The 17,616-nt window shown below is 39.8% G+C and overlaps 1 protein-coding gene across 1 annotated transcript in view; it reads left to right on the forward strand.

Moving 5' to 3' along the window:
• UNC79 (unc-79 homolog (C. elegans)) overlaps nt 1-10,406 on the forward strand; it is a 96,701-nt gene extending 86,295 nt beyond the window's left edge. The window contains exons 48-51 of the mRNA XM_017728931.1: nt 1,258-1,455; nt 3,703-3,780; nt 8,249-8,290; nt 8,987-10,406. Coding sequence (XP_017584420.1) covers nt 1,258-1,455; nt 3,703-3,780; nt 8,249-8,290; nt 8,987-9,187 — 519 coding nt within the window. The 3' untranslated portion in view covers nt 9,188-10,406. The remainder of the gene's footprint in view (nt 1-1,257; nt 1,456-3,702; nt 3,781-8,248; nt 8,291-8,986) is intronic.
• The last annotated feature ends 7,210 nt before the right edge of the window (nt 10,407-17,616 follow it).

A 17,616-nucleotide genomic window follows, 5' to 3' on the forward strand; every position in this document is an offset into this window, starting at 1 on the left:
AGGGAAAGAAATCTCTGTACAGTTTTTCTTAAATGCATAGAAAACTGATGAAATCAGTACAGTTAATGAGGTTTGGCTATTTCAAAATGTCTGAACACAGGAGTGAGGAAAGAAAAATTGAGTTCCAAATTGAACCTTTAGCAATGGCAGTCTCTGTAGCAAATCTTTCAGAAAGTTATTTATTCTAGTTGTATATTTGCACTGGATAGCATGTAAGTAATTTTATGATCAAAATCATTACAAACAGTGATGATTCAAGCACAACTTTTTTCTTAAGGTGTTCAGGACCAGAAGAGTTATTACAGATTATAAGACATTTGTGACAGTAGTTTAACACAAATATAGCAGCAGTCTTTGACACCAACCAGGGTTTTATTAGTGACAGAAGCAGAATGATCACACATCTTATACAAAAAATCCTCCTTTCTTTCCCTTCACCAGCACACTGGTGCTTCCCATTCATTTCTTTGGCCTGTTTTTGCTCTTTCAAATACTTCTTTTCAGTTACCAAGCAACCATTGCAATGTTTGGTGCAGTCATACTGCCACAGAGCATGAATCCCTCTTGCACTTGCAAACTGAGAAAACATTTCTGACCAGAAGCATCTTTCTTGTAATGAAGTAGTTAATGTCCAGCAGTCCTGGAGGCTCAGACACTGTGGTATATTACAAGGATTAGCAAAGAACCATGCATGAGTATGCAAAATGAATTCTCGTTCCTTGACCATTTCCTTGTGACTATGAGCAGTCCCAGCAAAGCAGAAATGGATGACAGATTAACAGAACAGATGTAGTAAGATCATGCATTTTGTATGATAGCTGTCCTTTTGGTGATCAGAATCTGAATGACTTACCCCAACAGCATTTCTGAAGTGGAGTCACATGCGCCAGAGCCTCCATACCTTCCACAGATTGCTGTGGAGATTTCCATTAAGAAAGTTTCAGAAATAGTCCTGAATTTTCAGAAATAGTCCTGTTTTGCAAAACTAACCTTCTTTTAAAGGGACTGACCTTAGTGCCATGCACTTAGATGGCACGGGAGCATGTTTGCAAATGCAGTTTTTGGTCTGTAAATATAAACCCATTTTTTAAACATGGAGAAGATGTTATCAAGTGTACTTGACTTACTAGTTCCTAATGGGTGGGAAATATGGGAAAAACTGCACGGTGGGACACATGACAGGGGATGAAAGCCTCTGCACTATATCCCAATACACTTATTTAAATAAACATTTCCTTTTATTTTCTGTTTCTACAGACATCTGTTCTGCACATGTGTTCCCTGTTCCATGCATTTATATTTGCTCAGCTCTGGACAGTGTATTGTGAGCAAACAGCAGTAGCTCCGACAGTCCAGAATCAGAACGAATTTAGCTTTACAGCAATCCTCACAGCCCTGGAGTTCTGGAGCCGAGTGACACCGAGCATCCTCCAGCTAATGGCACATAACAAAGTGGTGAGTCAGGTGCTGCAGACAGATTTAGTACAGATTAAACTCAGAGGAGGCTTGGCTCTGTTTCAGTGGAATACAACAGACTATGAATAACATCATAAAGCGACTTTGATGCTTTTGAGAAATTAAAGGGATAGCTAATTAGTAGTGGTTTAACCTCACAGTGGGCCTGAAACTGGATCTAGCCAGAATCTGCCTGAAACAGCATTAAGAGCTTGAGTTGCTGCTTGTTGGATTAAGAGCTCTTTGCATCACGTCCCATTTTATGTATATTCCTGCTCTTAACTGTGGTCTGTTGTTTTATCTGACTCTGCCTTACAGCAGAAATGAACTGTTCTAGGATAATTCTGTGAATATCCATTTGATTATTTTTACCATGTGATGGTGAAAAATTACACAACTGCTGACAATTGGCCACCCATAATTCACTGGTTACTTATCAGAAATAAGCGACATAAATATCTCTTGAAACATTTTTGAGTAATGAATGACCAGAAGGAGGCATGTCTAGAAATAAGATTTAAAAGGGAAATGTTCACTCTGTCCAAAAATTGTCCATATCATTTGTTTGGAAATAACCTTTAAACATTTGTTTATCCCAACTACTCTCTTCTGTTGGAGCAACTTTGTACAATAAGAACTGAGGGGTTCCAGCAGCCCTCTCATAGCTGCTCTTTGCTTACCCTTGACTACTGATTCTCTGCACCTGCAAGCTTAGGGTTAAGAGCTTGTTTCTGATGGGCAAGACCTACTGCGTTTCCCACATCCGAGATAGTCGTGACAGGTCAAAACTTTTGAACTGAGGTGTTCACTAGTAGCTCTGGCTCTGGAGAGCCTGATGTTAGCTTTGAGTGGGAAACATTTTTATACATGGCCCATTACTCTTAAGTCAGGTGCTCTTAAGGTCTGGGTTTTTACGGTTTGATGCTTTCAAGCTTTTCACTTTTGGTTTGTTTGGGTTTTCTTTTTTCTTTTTTAAATGTAGACCTGTTATGTATATGGAAATTGTTTTATATAGTTCCCCTTTCCCCATGTGAAACATTTCCATCCTAGGCAGGTATGGACCTTGCCCTTTTAATTGTAATTGCATGGGCTACACTTGAAAGTCTCAACCAGTTACTGTTTCCTGTGTCTTGTCCATATCAAGCAAGGACCACCTATAGCTGTCTTTAGATGATATTTTACCAGGGTGACATCTAGCAGGGTTCCCAAGCCACAGTGGTTCACAAGCCATTGTTGGGAGCAGTAGTTCAGGGAGCTCCATTTGAAGGAACAGGAAGTGTGCATAGCATTCCTAACCAGCCCCTTGTTTAGTCAGACACAAAAGCCTCTTGTCAAGCCTTAGGACAAGAATATGACTGGGAAGTCCCAAGTTCCAATCCTTTTTCTGAAAGTATATCATTATGTAGCTTTAGTGCCAAAGTTGTTAAGCTCTCTGCCTCAGCTCTTGCTCTGTGAAATGTAGATAATAATACTTGCCTGTCTCACAGGGGTGTTGTGAAGTTAATTAGTTAGTGTTTGTGAAGCACTTTGAAGATGAAAAGGACAACATAAAAGCTAAGTTTATTATTATCAAGGGGAATTTACATGTAGTTTAGACAGGCACTGTAAATACTCACTGCTGGCTCAGGGTGTTTGTCTTGTACCTGTGAATTTACACAATATAAAACATAAAAAGCTGTCTGCTACCAAATAACTGATATTTGCATCTGTCATAAATTATGATACAAAATGGAAGAATTACAGACTAGCTGTCAGTTAGAAACAATAAATTGTCTTTTGATGGGGGATAAAAAGATGGGTTTTGTGAGTATGTTAATTTTCAAAGATTGAATAAATAAAGATACCAATTTTTGACACACAGATTGATGAGAATTACACAGCAAAGATATAAAAAACAATTTATGATGTCTGAAAAGAACAAAGCCAAAGGCAACTTGTTTTGACATGTGACAAGTATTAAAATATATCAAGGATTGAAATACTTAACCAATAGATGTTACCACATTGGGGTAAAACTAAATAAAGAAAAATATCCCATATGTGCTCATGTGATATTTAATCTTGTGTGTCAGTGGTTGATAAATGCACACCTAGTGATTCAGTATCCTATCTGGATACTGAATGACCTATCCTAGGTCCTTTGCCTAGCAAATACAGGAAGATTCTTCTTAGAGACTATTGGCTTAGTTTATGATACTGTTATGCTGGACATTAATTTGGTTTTACGCTTGATTTTTCTTTTCCAAGATGGTGGAAATGGTGTGCCTGCATGTGATCAGTTTAATGGAGGCTTTGCAGGGATGCAACTCCACTATCTTTTTAAAGGTAGGCATACCATACCATGACTATTTAGTTAATGAGATTGCCTGACTGTTCTGATTTCTGAAAGTACTGTCCTCTGCTTCCCCTCCCACTCAAAAAAAGGAAAGTAGAAGAAACTGAAGTTAAATGTTAATGCCATGATACAACCTAGCAGAACATACTGAAAAATAAAATCTCTGATAAGGAGACCAGACCACAGTCTCAAATTCAAGTTCTCCTGATTTTTTTTTTTAATGGACATCTACTTCCTCTTTCCACTGTCACTAATGTCAATAATGATCTTATTTCTCTAATAGACACAACTAATGTCACTGACTTTGAGAGCCTCTAGCTATTGCCTGAATTTTCAGCCATTCTGTATCTTTTAATCATCATAGGTCCTTTGCAGATCTCATCTGTGTTCTGAGCCTCACATTCTTTTAGGTGGATAACAAAAACTTTTTGCCACAGTGTTTTTCTTGTTATTATATGCATATGTGTTGTTTCTTTGGAAATCCATATTCAGTCTTCCATGGGTTATCATAGTGTTTGCAGAAGGACTGAGGTAGTCTCACAAGCATAAATCAGTATTACTAGCCTTTTCTATGTTTTCCCCGTGCAAGAGAGTTTCCACAGAAGTAGTTAAGGTTAATATAGTTCTTCTGTTGCTATAAAGGAAATTTCTGACTGTTGCTTTACTCCAGTCTTTTGTGATCAAGCAAGAATTGAAAATAAATTAGCTAAAATTGAAGGTCTTTATGTCAACTGACATGAAAACATTCACACTCATTGTGAAAATACAGATTTGTAATGTCTTGATTCACTACAGAAATTCTGTCACTAAGGGATGTTAAAGTGATTATGGCTGTGCCTGAAAGACGTATGGACTTCACTTTTAGCCAGTCCAGGATGTTCAGAATTTGACAAAGATGAAGAGTGGCTTTAAAGCTGTGAAAAGAGAGGCCTTTGGGGCCAAATCCCTGTCACAAATCAAATGAATGCTTTCAGAGGGTTATATTTGAGAGTATATATCAATATAATTCTAAGTCAGGTTAAAAGAACATTGTTGTTACCATAAAATCAAGCTCATAAAACTGTGGAACTCTGAGTTAAGGTGCTAAGCTTTCATGTTTAGTGGATAGGAGATGGAAGAGAAGAATCTGGGTGACCAGATCCCCTTTACTCAGCCCCAAAGTGAAATCCTGCATGAACAATTTATCTACATAACAGTACTATAGGATTCATAGTTCCAGGTTACTATTTTTTGTCAGAACTAACTAAGTGTAAAAATATTTATTGTACATCTGAAAAATAAGCGCCATGATTTAGGGAAAGGCTTACTGTGTGTTTGAAGTCCTTCAAAGACACAGGGGTGCAAAGCTTATTCACACAGGAACCAGTGAGTGGCTTCTCTAATTTAAAAAATCAGATTTGAGACTGTCTCTTCTTCAGTGACTGTGACGTAGATCTGAACTTTGTTACTCCTACTTTGTAAGTCTGAATGATGACCATTCTTTGAAAAAGAGTTTACCAGACAGGTTTTAGGTAGCTTGTTTTATTCTAGACAATTTTATCTTGTGTTTTAAAGCACTTCTTTTCTCTTTTATTTAGATATAACTCTTTCAAACAAGGTTTAGTTTTCACTGAAGGAAAGGACAAAGTGTAGTGAGTTCAGGCTTTTTTTATACAGAACATTCTTATCACTCAGAGATTTATTCGGCAAAATTAATAATTCCCAATGAATTTCTCTTGGAATTGAGCACAGTAGCATTGATAAATACTGACCATATATCATTCTTATAATGATATTTACTGCAGTGTGTTTTATTCCATCTGAGGATTCAGGTGGTGCAAAAACTTACTTGTTAATGAAGTCGTTGCATGATTAAACACACACATGTCTCTAATACACCAAAATGAGAAGGTGGTGCACGTGACATGATGCCAAGTGGTTTATGGATAGCTATCCTATGTGGCCATTTTATGTATGGTAAGTGAGGGGAAAAAAGAGAAGACATGAACAGTGCATCTCTCCTTCACTGAGACAAGAGTTTTCTTTATACCTGAGATAAGCACTCCTTCATCTCCTCCCGGTGTTGGTGCTGTGAGGTTTCCTCCTCCCAGTACTGTTGGCCTTTGCTATTAAATTAAACTCACACTGAAAGCATTGAGATGTGTTGATTACTTCCCATAGTATTTGAGCCATTTCATATATTCACAGAGGATATTTTTTGGATCTGATGTTAGACGGTCTTTACCAATCTGGTGTGAAAAACAAAGTTGCTTTCCTATGAAAACATTTCAGCCATTATGCATTTAATTTTTTTGCTAAGTTTTAGTGAGATATATGCATACACACACACACACACAGATGCATATATATACACGTATATATTGAATTCATTATATATTCCTCTGAAGGGAAGCATTCTGCTTTAGAAGGGCTTAAATGAAAGTGTTCAAATTTTCTCTTGCTTTTCTATGTCAAAGGAACTGGGAAAGTGGCCATACCAGGATAGGCACTGGTGATGGAGACCAGCTCCTTGCTGATCACATCTTTGACCATCAAATGTATCTCTGAGGAACTTGGGAGCCTACAGTAAAGGCAGGAACAACTCAAGGCCTTTTGCAGAGACCCAAGGGTTTTATGCAACTCCAGCAGCTGCTGTCTAGCTGTTCTACAGCCTGGTTTCCCTTTAAAAATTGGACTGGAATCAGTATAATTTTGTTGAAAATATAAACTCAAAAAATTTGACAGTGTCTGACAGCACTCTGTGCTTCCAGCTCTTCTTTCTAACTAGAGTTTTGTATTCTTCCTTTGTGAAGAAAAGGCTGGCTGAGGGTTAGTTAACAAAACTCAAGTGCTTCCATAAAAATGTCTTCTTGTGTGACTTATCTATCTGGCAGCTGTAGCACTAGAGGGCTTGCTTGTGCCTGCAGCAGAGTGTTTTATTTCTCTAAATATGTCCAGACCCTGGAAGACAGAACTGGTGCTGGAGGACAAAGATCTGTGTCTGACCTTAGACTTGTCTAGAAGAGATATCAATAAAAGCTAGTTTCCATGAGCGCCCTTTACAGTCAGTGGAGATACAGTATTTTTGGACATGATTCATCTTGATCTATTTTAGATACTTGCTTTGGGACAAGATGAACTAAATGTGAAGTGCTTGATTCTCTCAGCTGACTGTAAAAGTTGTCCAGTGAATTGGTTCAGATGCAGAGTACCCTAAGTTTTCTACCTGGCTTCCCTTCTTGCTTGATGTACTTCTGACACCAGTCCTGCCACCACTGGCTAACTCCATAGGAACTTCTTCAGTGTCAGATGAAGTTGTCAGTGATTTTTGTTGATGGCAGTGGGGTGTGGAGCATGGCCTCTCAGACCTGTTCCTTCCTCACCAAAAACACACCTTGGGATTGTGGTCACTGCATCTTATTAAGCACTTCAATAGTGTGAGAGCCCACGGAAGGGTGTACAGAGCCCACATGTCTGCATCTGGCTGCGTTCCAGCTGTTTGGGCATTCATCTGTCTGTAAATGCTGAGGTTTGACTATGGTTCTTCATGTGGTAGACTAAGTAATGAGTCCTGACAGAGCTGCATATGATTCTCCAGCACAAGAGCACTGAAATTGAAACAATTATTGTTCCTTGCACAAGGGAAACAGCACTTTATCTAATGTTGTCAATAGTGATTAGGTTTAACTTGCAGCTCCCTGTAGCATAATTGGCAAATTGCAAATTTTAATGCCATATTTTAGAACAGTAACCTCAGTGGATAAATTAATATTGAAAAACATGAATACTTTTGCTAGAAGTGCCTCTGTGGCTTTCATAAGGTTGTCATGTTACACTTCCTCAGAAGTAAAAGTTCCCTGAAGAGCAGGAGTCTGAAATACATATCGCTCCAGTCCAATCACAGCTGACAGATTTGCAGACCTCCTCACCTTGTCATTCTGGATAGCTTTTACCTGTGCTCCCTGGCCTACAGAATATCTCACATTCTGCAGTGCAGCACTGATGTGACTAGTGGCTTATAAAATGTTGATTACCATTTAAATATATGACCTGTTATTAAGAACTACTGCTGCATGGTTTTTTTTCATTTTTTGATGTATACCTCACCATGCAAAATGTTTACTCTATTTACTCCAATATTGCTCACCTGCGCATACAAAACACCCTCACAAGGAAAATAAGAAGTCACTTCCTATACTTCCTATAGCAAGTTTAATTCTGTATTCTCATCATTGCCTTAAACAGGATATCAGTAATTGGTACTCATGATCCATCAAGCTACTGACAAGGGAAACTGGCTTCTTTACATCCGAGAGCTACCTTCTCCAAATACTTTAAATAACCACATTTTCAGATTTGTGGTTCAGACCATGCCAATTCAAATGGCTAAATGCATTAGAGATATCTTTCTCTGTCTCACAGTAACTGTAGCATGTTTACAGTCACTTGTATAACAACAAAATGCACTTCTTCTTGCAGCTCATACCAATGTGGTTGCCAATGATACAGTCAAACCTAAAGGTAAGTTGTTTCTAGTACCTTATCATTTTATTCTTAGAATTGTACATTCCTGTAAATTCTGGAAAATAAGATATGATCTGCAAACTCTCTGAAAATAGGTAATTGTAGCATATGCAGATGAGATGTAGGTCTGAAGTGTGAGCATACATAGAGAATCATTGGCTGAGATACTTGCCCTGTAGTCAGTATTGCTCTACTTTTCCCTTCTGGAACACTTTCCTCTAACCAGGGTCTGTGTTGGGGCCTTTCCTCTCTATTTACTGAGATCAGTTGTTCCCTGAGCTGTGGTTTACTTAATGTCTTAGGCTTGAGAGTTCCCTGACAAGTCAGGGTTGGGACTCTTGACTCAGGAGATAGATTTGAGTTCTAAAGATGATATTGTGGGCCTGTTTGCTTGGGTAAAACTGTGCCAGCTGGCCCTCTTTGTAAGGGAGAGCAAGGTGGATCAGTGTGGTTTGTGAGTCAAGAGAATTTTGGTGAAGAGAAGAAAAGTTTTGGAGTTGGTCTCAGTACGGAGTTGTGTCTGTAAGCACATATGCCTTCCATGGCAACACCACAGTGCAGGATGTGGAAGATAGAAATTTGACACTGGGGCAGTGTAAGAAACTCCCTGGCCAACAACCTATACCCTTCAAGTTGTTATATGAATGTATGTGTTAAAGGTAAAAAACTACATGTTTTGCATCATTTCAACAGCATTTATCTGCTGGACTTCAGCTCCGCCTCCAAGCCATCCAGAGCAATGTCAACCATCACAGCCTGAGGATGTTACAGGGGTCAGGACAAATGAACAACAGCTCATCTGTGCTCCGCAAGTGGCTACAGTGTACCCAGTTTAAAATGGCTCAAGTAGAAATTCAGTCATCAGAAGCTGCATCTCAGTTTTATCCTTTATGATTCATGTAATTTGTTCCAAAATATTAGTTTTTTAGCCTAGCAATAACAGGGTTAGAGCTGTAAAAGACTTTTTGTATAAATCAGTATACAGAGTACATACTGTAGCTACACTTTTTAGCCTAGGACAGATTGTGAAAAAGCTTATAATGGGTGAAGTTAAGGGCCTGCTCCTGCCAGTTTATAATTACAGTTACTCAGGATCAACAGGTTCTAAGTCTGCATTCATGAACATGGATTGGACTCAAATCTATCGTATTGTACATATCTCTCTGATCATTGAAATAACTTGTTCTTAAATGTTTCTTTACATTATTTTTGAAGCTAAAACAAAAATCACTTTTCTTTAACTTCTATTTTTTTTAAAAATAGAATTGTGGGTATTCACAAACATGGAAGTGCTATGTTGCTATTTTTTGACAATTACAAAAGAAAATAGGGTTTTTAGGAACCTTTATATGAGTTTTTAGGGGGGATGTCTTTTTTTTTTTTAGAATCACAGCTGGCAATGCAATAAAATCTGTCACTATAAACCAGTGATGTTCTAATGAAGCTTTTTGTCATCATCTTCTGGGAAAACAGCAGCTTGTAAGGAGAGTTGTTATGAAGTGCACTTAGAAATTAGGTTGTTAAACTGTGCCAATTAATTTGTCTTTTTTTTCAGTCCATTTTCCAGAACTGCAAGTCTGACTTATTATTTTTTGAAATACTGCTTTTACTTAATTGATTCTCTGCTGCTGTTCTTTGTAGGTTTCATAGAAACCTCTTTAATTTTGTGACTACTGTATTGTATTCTTCTGTCTATACTTGTATACAGTACAATTAAAAAGATATCCCAAATCTATTCTTATTGATGTCTACAGAATATATGTTGCAGACTTCAAGAGGAGCATGATTGGACTTGAACTTTTGCATAAGGATATTTACAAATCCCACTATTTGCATACTGTTGTATTAAACATGATATTTAATAACAGATGGATTTTAATATCATTAGGGGACTCAGCCAAAGCCCATTGGAATCTAAGGAGAATCAATTAACTCAGTGAATTTTACATAAAGTCTTGAAAGCATCATGATTTACCACCTCTTGTAATAAATACTTAAATCTGTGCAATCCCAGTTGTATATTCTGTGTTTATTCTGTAATGCACTGATTAGAAAAATAACAAACATTAAGTTGTATATTAGAAGGCTATTAAATTCCTGGTCTTTATTACCACTCTCAGGATCTGTCTGAGTGCATTTCAGGTTTTGTGAAGGGTCAGTCTTTCCTCACTGCATTTACTAAAATAAAAATGGAAATGTTTGCAGATATGCCATTAAAGTACCATTATGCATTACAAAAACAACAAAAATAAAACCAACCAATGAAACAAAGAAAAGACAGTAAGGCATGTGCTAGCTTGCTTAAAATATGCCTCTTTATGTGTTTCCAGTGGAGAGAAGTTGATTTAGCTAATCTAAAATGGAAAGCAACCTAAAATGATCTACATGGAGGCTGGGGATGAAAAAACGGTAAGTAAGGATAAAAAGGAATGAGAGAGATCCTCCCATTGAGTCAAGATACAGAGTGGACTCTCCTTGCCAAAGTCAGCCCCAGACCTGACCAACTGTTTTTGGGCCTAAAGGTTTTAACAGCACTTAATTGATAACCTAATTTAAGCAATTTAACAAAATATTCTATAAACACACCCACTTAGAGGCCTATCTTACTTACACACTTAACATACTTTAGAATCCAAGAGGGAACACTCACAGTACACTTACTACAGCACATTCACACTCCCATGCACACAAAACCAGTATGAGTATGTACAAGGTACCTGTGAAAAATTCCCCTCGAGTTCAATGAAGTATTAGCTTTGGATGCCTTTGCATCTTCTCAACAAGTGATGGTGAAAGTGGGGGTATCAGCCCCATCAGCAGCATCTGCTCAGAGGGAGGTGGCCTAACGAGCCTTTCTGAGATCATAGTGTTGGTCTGACGAGGAGCAGGGAGGGGGATGCACCACCACGGGCATGCTCTTGAGCTTGGAGTAGATTATTCTCAAATATTAACCATCTTTCTTGCATCCTTCTTTCATCCAGGGTCATAACTCTTGGGACTCTTAGATCTCTCATGGCGTGTTTATTCCCCTGACTGTGTGCATTAATGTACAGGTACTTCAGAGAGGTGCACGGCATGCTGATTTCCTGAAGGGGTTTTGGGATTTTCTCCATAATGATTCCCTGTAGGCACTTTCTAGCTCATCTGCAGAATGCTGGTGGTTGAGCTGTGTTTTGTTGATTTTGGATCCCATCCTGTCACATCACCCCAAGCTCCATCACTCCCTCATGGGGGTGCAGTACCAAGCTAAGTGGTAGGCAGTTGGAACTTTCCCTTCGGGCAAAAAGGAGCTGTGGTCTGTGTTTTCAGTGGGACTCACTCCTTCCATTCCTCAGCCGTGTCTTCTTCAGTCTTGTGCCTGCAGCACAGGTGACACCTTTGCTGAGTAACCACATTAATAGCAGGCCCAGGTTCACTATTGTAGGGGCTGGGGTCTCTCTACTGAAATGGAAGTGCTATTGGGCCCCTGAAAGTGGGATGTGTAGGAGAGAGATTTTTTGTATTTTGATATGCTGTGATCTGGTGAAAGACAACTGAAAGACAAGGAGAGGGAGGGAATATGAGGCCCTTGGGTGTGAGGTGGGTGAGCTCAGATGGGTGCAATGGGAATTGTGGAAACCTAAAGGATGAAGAGAGATGATTTGCAGGAGAAGAGTAGAGCCTGAGAGAGCTTGTTGTTAAAACTCACTTCTGGAAAGGAGAATCTGTGATCAGGCGTCTCACTCAGTGGATAATGCATGGAAGCAACATGGTGAAAGCTCTTTCCCTACCTAGAAAAATCTGATTCAAAGCATCTATGTTCAGACTGGCAAAACTCAAAAAGAATGCAAATACAGTGGTGGGGAGTTATTAAAATTAAACATAAGCCAAAAACAGACCTGCTGAATCCAGGTCTGTAAACAGTTTAATACTGTGAGAATTGAGATGTGGTTTCAGCTCTGGGTTTAGAGATAAGAGCTGGTCACGGAAACTACTCCCATGTTTCAACATAGGATTCAGTATGTATCTGTCACTGATTATAATTAATACGGTTCTCATGGAGCTGTTATGCCTAGGCAGATTAGGACTGCAAGTATGTATTAAGAAGCTGCTTAAGCATAGGGGATACAGCCTGGAAGATGGTATAACCAGTATAGGGGTGTTCGACTAATAACAACAAATAACATGGGGCTTGACCAGATATGTGTGGTTTAAGACTTCAGGAGAATCTTTGAAGTGCACTCTAGGGATCTTCAGAAGTACAGAAATCTGCATTAGTAGTTTTTTAAAGCACTGTAAAATATATCTTTACAGTGCCTGAGGTCAATATACATCTCAAGTCACTCACATTATCTCTCTGAAATAGCCCTGAGCAGCAATTCTTTATATTCTGTAGGAAGATTAGGAAATAAATAACACTTGGTGTTCCCTGAAAATGCTGCCAAATAGCAGTGGCAAATCTTTCTGCTCCGCCATGCTCCCAGCACAGCTGTGTCTCTGGGTGTGTGTCACCAGGAGCAGAATCCATCCTCTGTAGGATCATAGAGAGCTGCCACTTAGGAACAGTGTTTAGTCTTCTGCTGCAATAAGCTGCTTAAATCAACCCTTGTTACCAGGATGGGCCTAGTAAAAGAATTAATTTAGTGTATGCTGAACTGTGAAATTGCCAACAACAAGGGGCACTGTGGATGAAGCGATGGTTAAAACCCCACTGCTGCTGGGTTATGTAACCCGTGTCCTGAGCGTGAGGTTAATGTCTGCATGGGCATCTCAGGGGGTTTCCTCTGCCTCTGGAGAAAACCATGGCCTGAGCTGCATGCAGGGTCACACAAACAAAGGCTTTTACAGCCCATCAGTTAGTACCTACATACGTGCCTTATCTTATACGTAATGTTTCTGCAACGTGTCATTAGAGCCGTGGCAGTTCAAAGGCCCTAAAAGCACAGTTGGTTTTCTGGCTTTGCTTTCCATGCTCTGACAGCAGTCAATGTGCTCTAGGACTGATGAACATTCTGAGATGGAAGATCTCTCTGAACTCTTGCCTGCAAAGCTTCCTTTCAAGCTGGATGAAGATTACCAGAGCCCAGGGCTGTTTGTCTTTGCTAGCGTGTCCTGGAAAAGAGTTCTGCAGCCAAGAATCCTGTGCTACTCCCCCAGCTGCACGCAGCTCTTGGAGAGTTCTAGCCACAGTTTTTCTCGTTGCCTCTTAATGTGACTCTTTGACAAAGCAGAAGTCTATTTTTTTTTCAACAGGATCTGAGTCTTGATTGCACAAGAGCTGCTTAATCAATGATGTGGGTCTTCAGCCAAGCAGTCTGCCTGAAGCCAGGCAGAGGCAACAGCACTACAGTTTATTGGGCTTGATGCAAATTTGAAAGGCAGGGCTCTGCGTTTTTCACTTGGTTTCTAACTCTGAATAACTCTATCCACTTCTGCCTCTCCCTGCTGAGCACAATTTCAGCTGAAGTCTGAGCATCAAGGGACAGCAGTGAGAACAGTCATCAGAGGGGAAGATGTCCTGATGCTCCCCAGCTGCAAAGTGATCCTTTCAAGAGAACCTGAATCCACCCTTAGCATTGGCCTTCCCAGGGTTTGCTGATGGGGAGTCAGTGGCTACCATTGGAAATGCCTCAGGTCAAAGAACAGAAGGCCACATGACAAAGAGTCCTGGCCTGCTGGTGACCTGCTGTGCCTAAGTCGTCCAGCTATGAACAGGGGGGTTTTCTGCTATCACTGTTGTGGTTTGTGAATTTTAATGTGTACAGGGAACAGGAGGTTGTGAAGAGCTGGCCGAGCTTGGGAAGAGTGGCTTGTTTCTCATTCATAGCTACAAAGCATTAACATGGAAAAGTGGAACGCATGACTCAGTCACTGGAAGTCTACATTTTGAATTATTTTCCAGTATTTTGCTGGATTTGAAAGATACCACACAGCTTTCAGCCAATAGCTGAGCAGCCTTTAGTGCACTGCCCCAGGTAACCTACTCTGACACTGCGTTTAACCAGCTCCCCATCAAACTGACAAGCCATGACTGTGAGCGGGGAGGCTCTCAGTTTGATAGACACCACGTAATGCTAGGTCAGTAGTACATAACTGTTATGGCTGTTCTGCAACTTTAAATCCTTTCAGAAAGGCACAACAGCACACCTGTGAAGTTTGACACACACAATAAAAATTTTATAGGTAATAGATTTTTTAGACAGGTTAGCTTTTCTGGCAGCTCCACTACTTCTGGATGAAGTCAAATTGATTGCAGTGAAGAACTTTACAAAAGGTTTGCTACACCTGTGGATCCTTGCCATGTAGGAAAGTGTCAGTACAACAGAATATAAAGGACTATCACTAAAAGAAATAAATTATTTATTAAAACTGTTACCTACTTTGCACTGCTAATGAAATCCTGTGTACACAGTGTTGATTTGTGATATCCAAAGCAAATACAAAGTGCAGTTGTACCAAAGCCTACAGACAGGCAAAATTTGCTCCTGTTAGGGTTCAAAGCCCTATGTATAGCTCAGAAGGAGCAAGGATTGATATGGTGAAGTGACCACAGCAATACATGTTCCAGGTGCTTGTGGATTCCAGGGAGATGTCACATTAAACTCCTAAACTGATGCAGCCATGATCTGATCTTCTTCCTCCAGACACATTTATTCAACACCAGGTGTTGCCATCATTGTGCAGTCAAGCCAACAATGGAGGTTTTCTTCTTAGTAAAGTACATGTGTGCGGGGCAAATTAGTTCCCCTGTTGTTGTCTCTTTGTTTACTCTGATCATACACAGCTCAGAATCTTCCTAAATCATCTTAGTGCCCCAAGAGCTGCAGCTCCAAGAACTTTTGCTCAGGAGATCCTATTAACTGTACCTGACCAAAGCATTTTCCAAGCCTTTCAATAATAAAATCATGCTATTGGCATTTTCTTCCCCATGATCACCACCCTGAAGACACCGATCTGGTTCAAATGTCAGATGTTTATCAGCTCTAAGCGTGTGTCACTGAATAACAGTAGCCCAGACATGTTTCTAAGCTTTCCTAGGAAGAGTGTTAGAGGACCAAATTATTTGACCAACTAATTTTCCTAGGCCAGCTTCTAAATTTAAAATAGTTTATTTCCTTTTCCTTGCACCAGACCCCCTATCAGTCCCAACAGCTATGCCTGGATCCCAGTCAGAACTTTCTCAGCCCATCTCTAATGATTATTTAAGATCCATTAAGGGCTGGCAGGGTAATAAAGGCTGAACAAGCCAGGAAGAAGATCTGCTTTCTACTGATTATATGAAATTCAACCTATGTATCCCCAGCATTTACAGATAAAAATTTTCACGTTGGAACCTTCTCTGCAGTAATATTTATGTTTCATTATAACTACTTTAGTATTTTTTAACATTTCTGTCAAAAGGATTTGCAGCTGATTTACCTAATGTGTACTAATTTGCAAATTAATTCTATTAACCAAATCAGGCTTAACTGATCTGCATTGTCCAACTATTCATCTGACTCACCCATCCACACACAGAGAGTAGCCTCAACAGGTTATTGTTCTATTCCTTTTGAATCACAAGCCAGCTGCTAGTTTTCCCCAGCTGTGAGGCTGAGATCAAGCACTAGGGCTGCTGAAGATGCTTCACTCCAAATGAGAGTATTAGATGCAGGGAATTTAATGCTGCCTCGAGCGTCACAAGGCAGCGCAGAATGACATGGCTTGGAAACCACAGCAGCATTTCAAGGCTCTGTTCGGTCCCAGCTTGAGAGTGTTTTCCTGTGTACTGTGACATCTGTCCTGGCCTTCACAGTGAGTGTACAGTGGTACTTGGAATGTGTAAAGGAGAGCAGGACAAAGAACCAGGCCCCCTTATGGCCTCCATTGATGGAGCAGCCCCAAGTATGACATAATGCTACTCCCTCACAATTCAAAACAAGAAGGGATTTGGTGAGATTTTGGTTTCCCTTACCTCTTCATGAATGCACAGAGCATGGCCTGTAGGGACCTGAAGACCTAAGGAGGAGCTGTTCCTGCCCTGTTCCAGGTGTGAGAAGGAAAGGTCACACTAAGACCAGGTGCAGGTGGATCTGTGCCAGTCTGAGGCTTCCCTGACCAACTTTTCCAGCTGAGAAACCTGGATCTTAAATTTTAGCCAGAAGTTAGTTTTCAGGTAAGTGATAGCATCTTGGGGTATTTAAAATGCAACTCTAGTAAAGGACAATTCCAGAGATTACGAAATGAATCTTTGATGTTGGGACCTTTACATCCCTTGCAAATACTTTTCCTCTTTGCCATGGGAGAGCTTTCTTGGGTGATACCTTGAGCAAACACAGCAGGCACCTCAAATACATCTGTATAGTTTGAGTTGAGGTTAGAGCTAAATCTAAGAGGCTAAGAGGCTTTTGTCATTATTCCAGTGCAAAAGGAACAGCTGATCTGAGTCACAGACAATGTGAAGGATCCTGGCATCGTCAAATAAAAACCCAAAATATGATTTAACTTAGCTTCTCTAAGCCAAGAGCATCTTACTTGAGCTGTCACATGATGCTGAAGTGGGTCCAAATCTTATATGCCCTCCTAAGTCCACCCTTCGTAAGCTCAGTAAAATATTAATTTTCAATGCTGCTGTCATATGAAAAGCTGAAAGTATCAGTCAAGTGTATTGATTTCTAAAAGTGAAAATTGAGTCTCAAGGGACTCTGGCTAGCTCAGAGGGTTGCATAATGCACTGATGAACCTGACAGCCATTTCTGTCTCCAGAAGAGAATGGTGGCTCATGGCTGTAGAATGTTGCTCACTTTTGGCACACTCTCAGGGACTAAAAGCCTGTACAGTTTTCTGGGCATTCATCTCAAAGCAAGAAGGCACTTGAAAATCATTGCAATTCTGGGCTAAACATCTTCGGTTCTTGATACTTAAATCTTTTTTTTGTTTTAGAGGGTGTTCTGTTGCTGAAAATCTCTCTTTAAGAGCCTTAATAGAGATGGATAGCAATTTAAGAACCACATAAAGGAAAATATATTTTCATCATTGAGAGGACTGATTTACAACTTTTGAGATAAAAAAACGTATTTCAAATTCAATGATTGCTTCTCTTCCTTAGTATGTTTAAGCAGCATCAATGTAGCTCAGAAAAAGTGCAGGAGTGATTCCCAAGGTGTCTTTGAAAATACCATCCTTTTTGTGCTCTGAATACTGCAGAAGCTTCTCAGAACAACTTTTTAATTAAAGCAAAAAATGTGCTACTCACCACAGAAGTGAAGTGGCCTCCTCTTTGCCTTCTAAATAGGAATTGTGATTTCAGCTCCTTCATCACCACTTCTACTAAGCAAGAATCAAAAGCAATCAAGTCTGAAGGA

Source organism: Corvus brachyrhynchos, unplaced genomic scaffold, assembly GCF_000691975.1.
Source record: "Corvus brachyrhynchos isolate BGI_N302 unplaced genomic scaffold, ASM69197v1 scaffold1, whole genome shotgun sequence".
Taxonomy (NCBI): Eukaryota; Metazoa; Chordata; class Aves; order Passeriformes; family Corvidae; genus Corvus; species Corvus brachyrhynchos.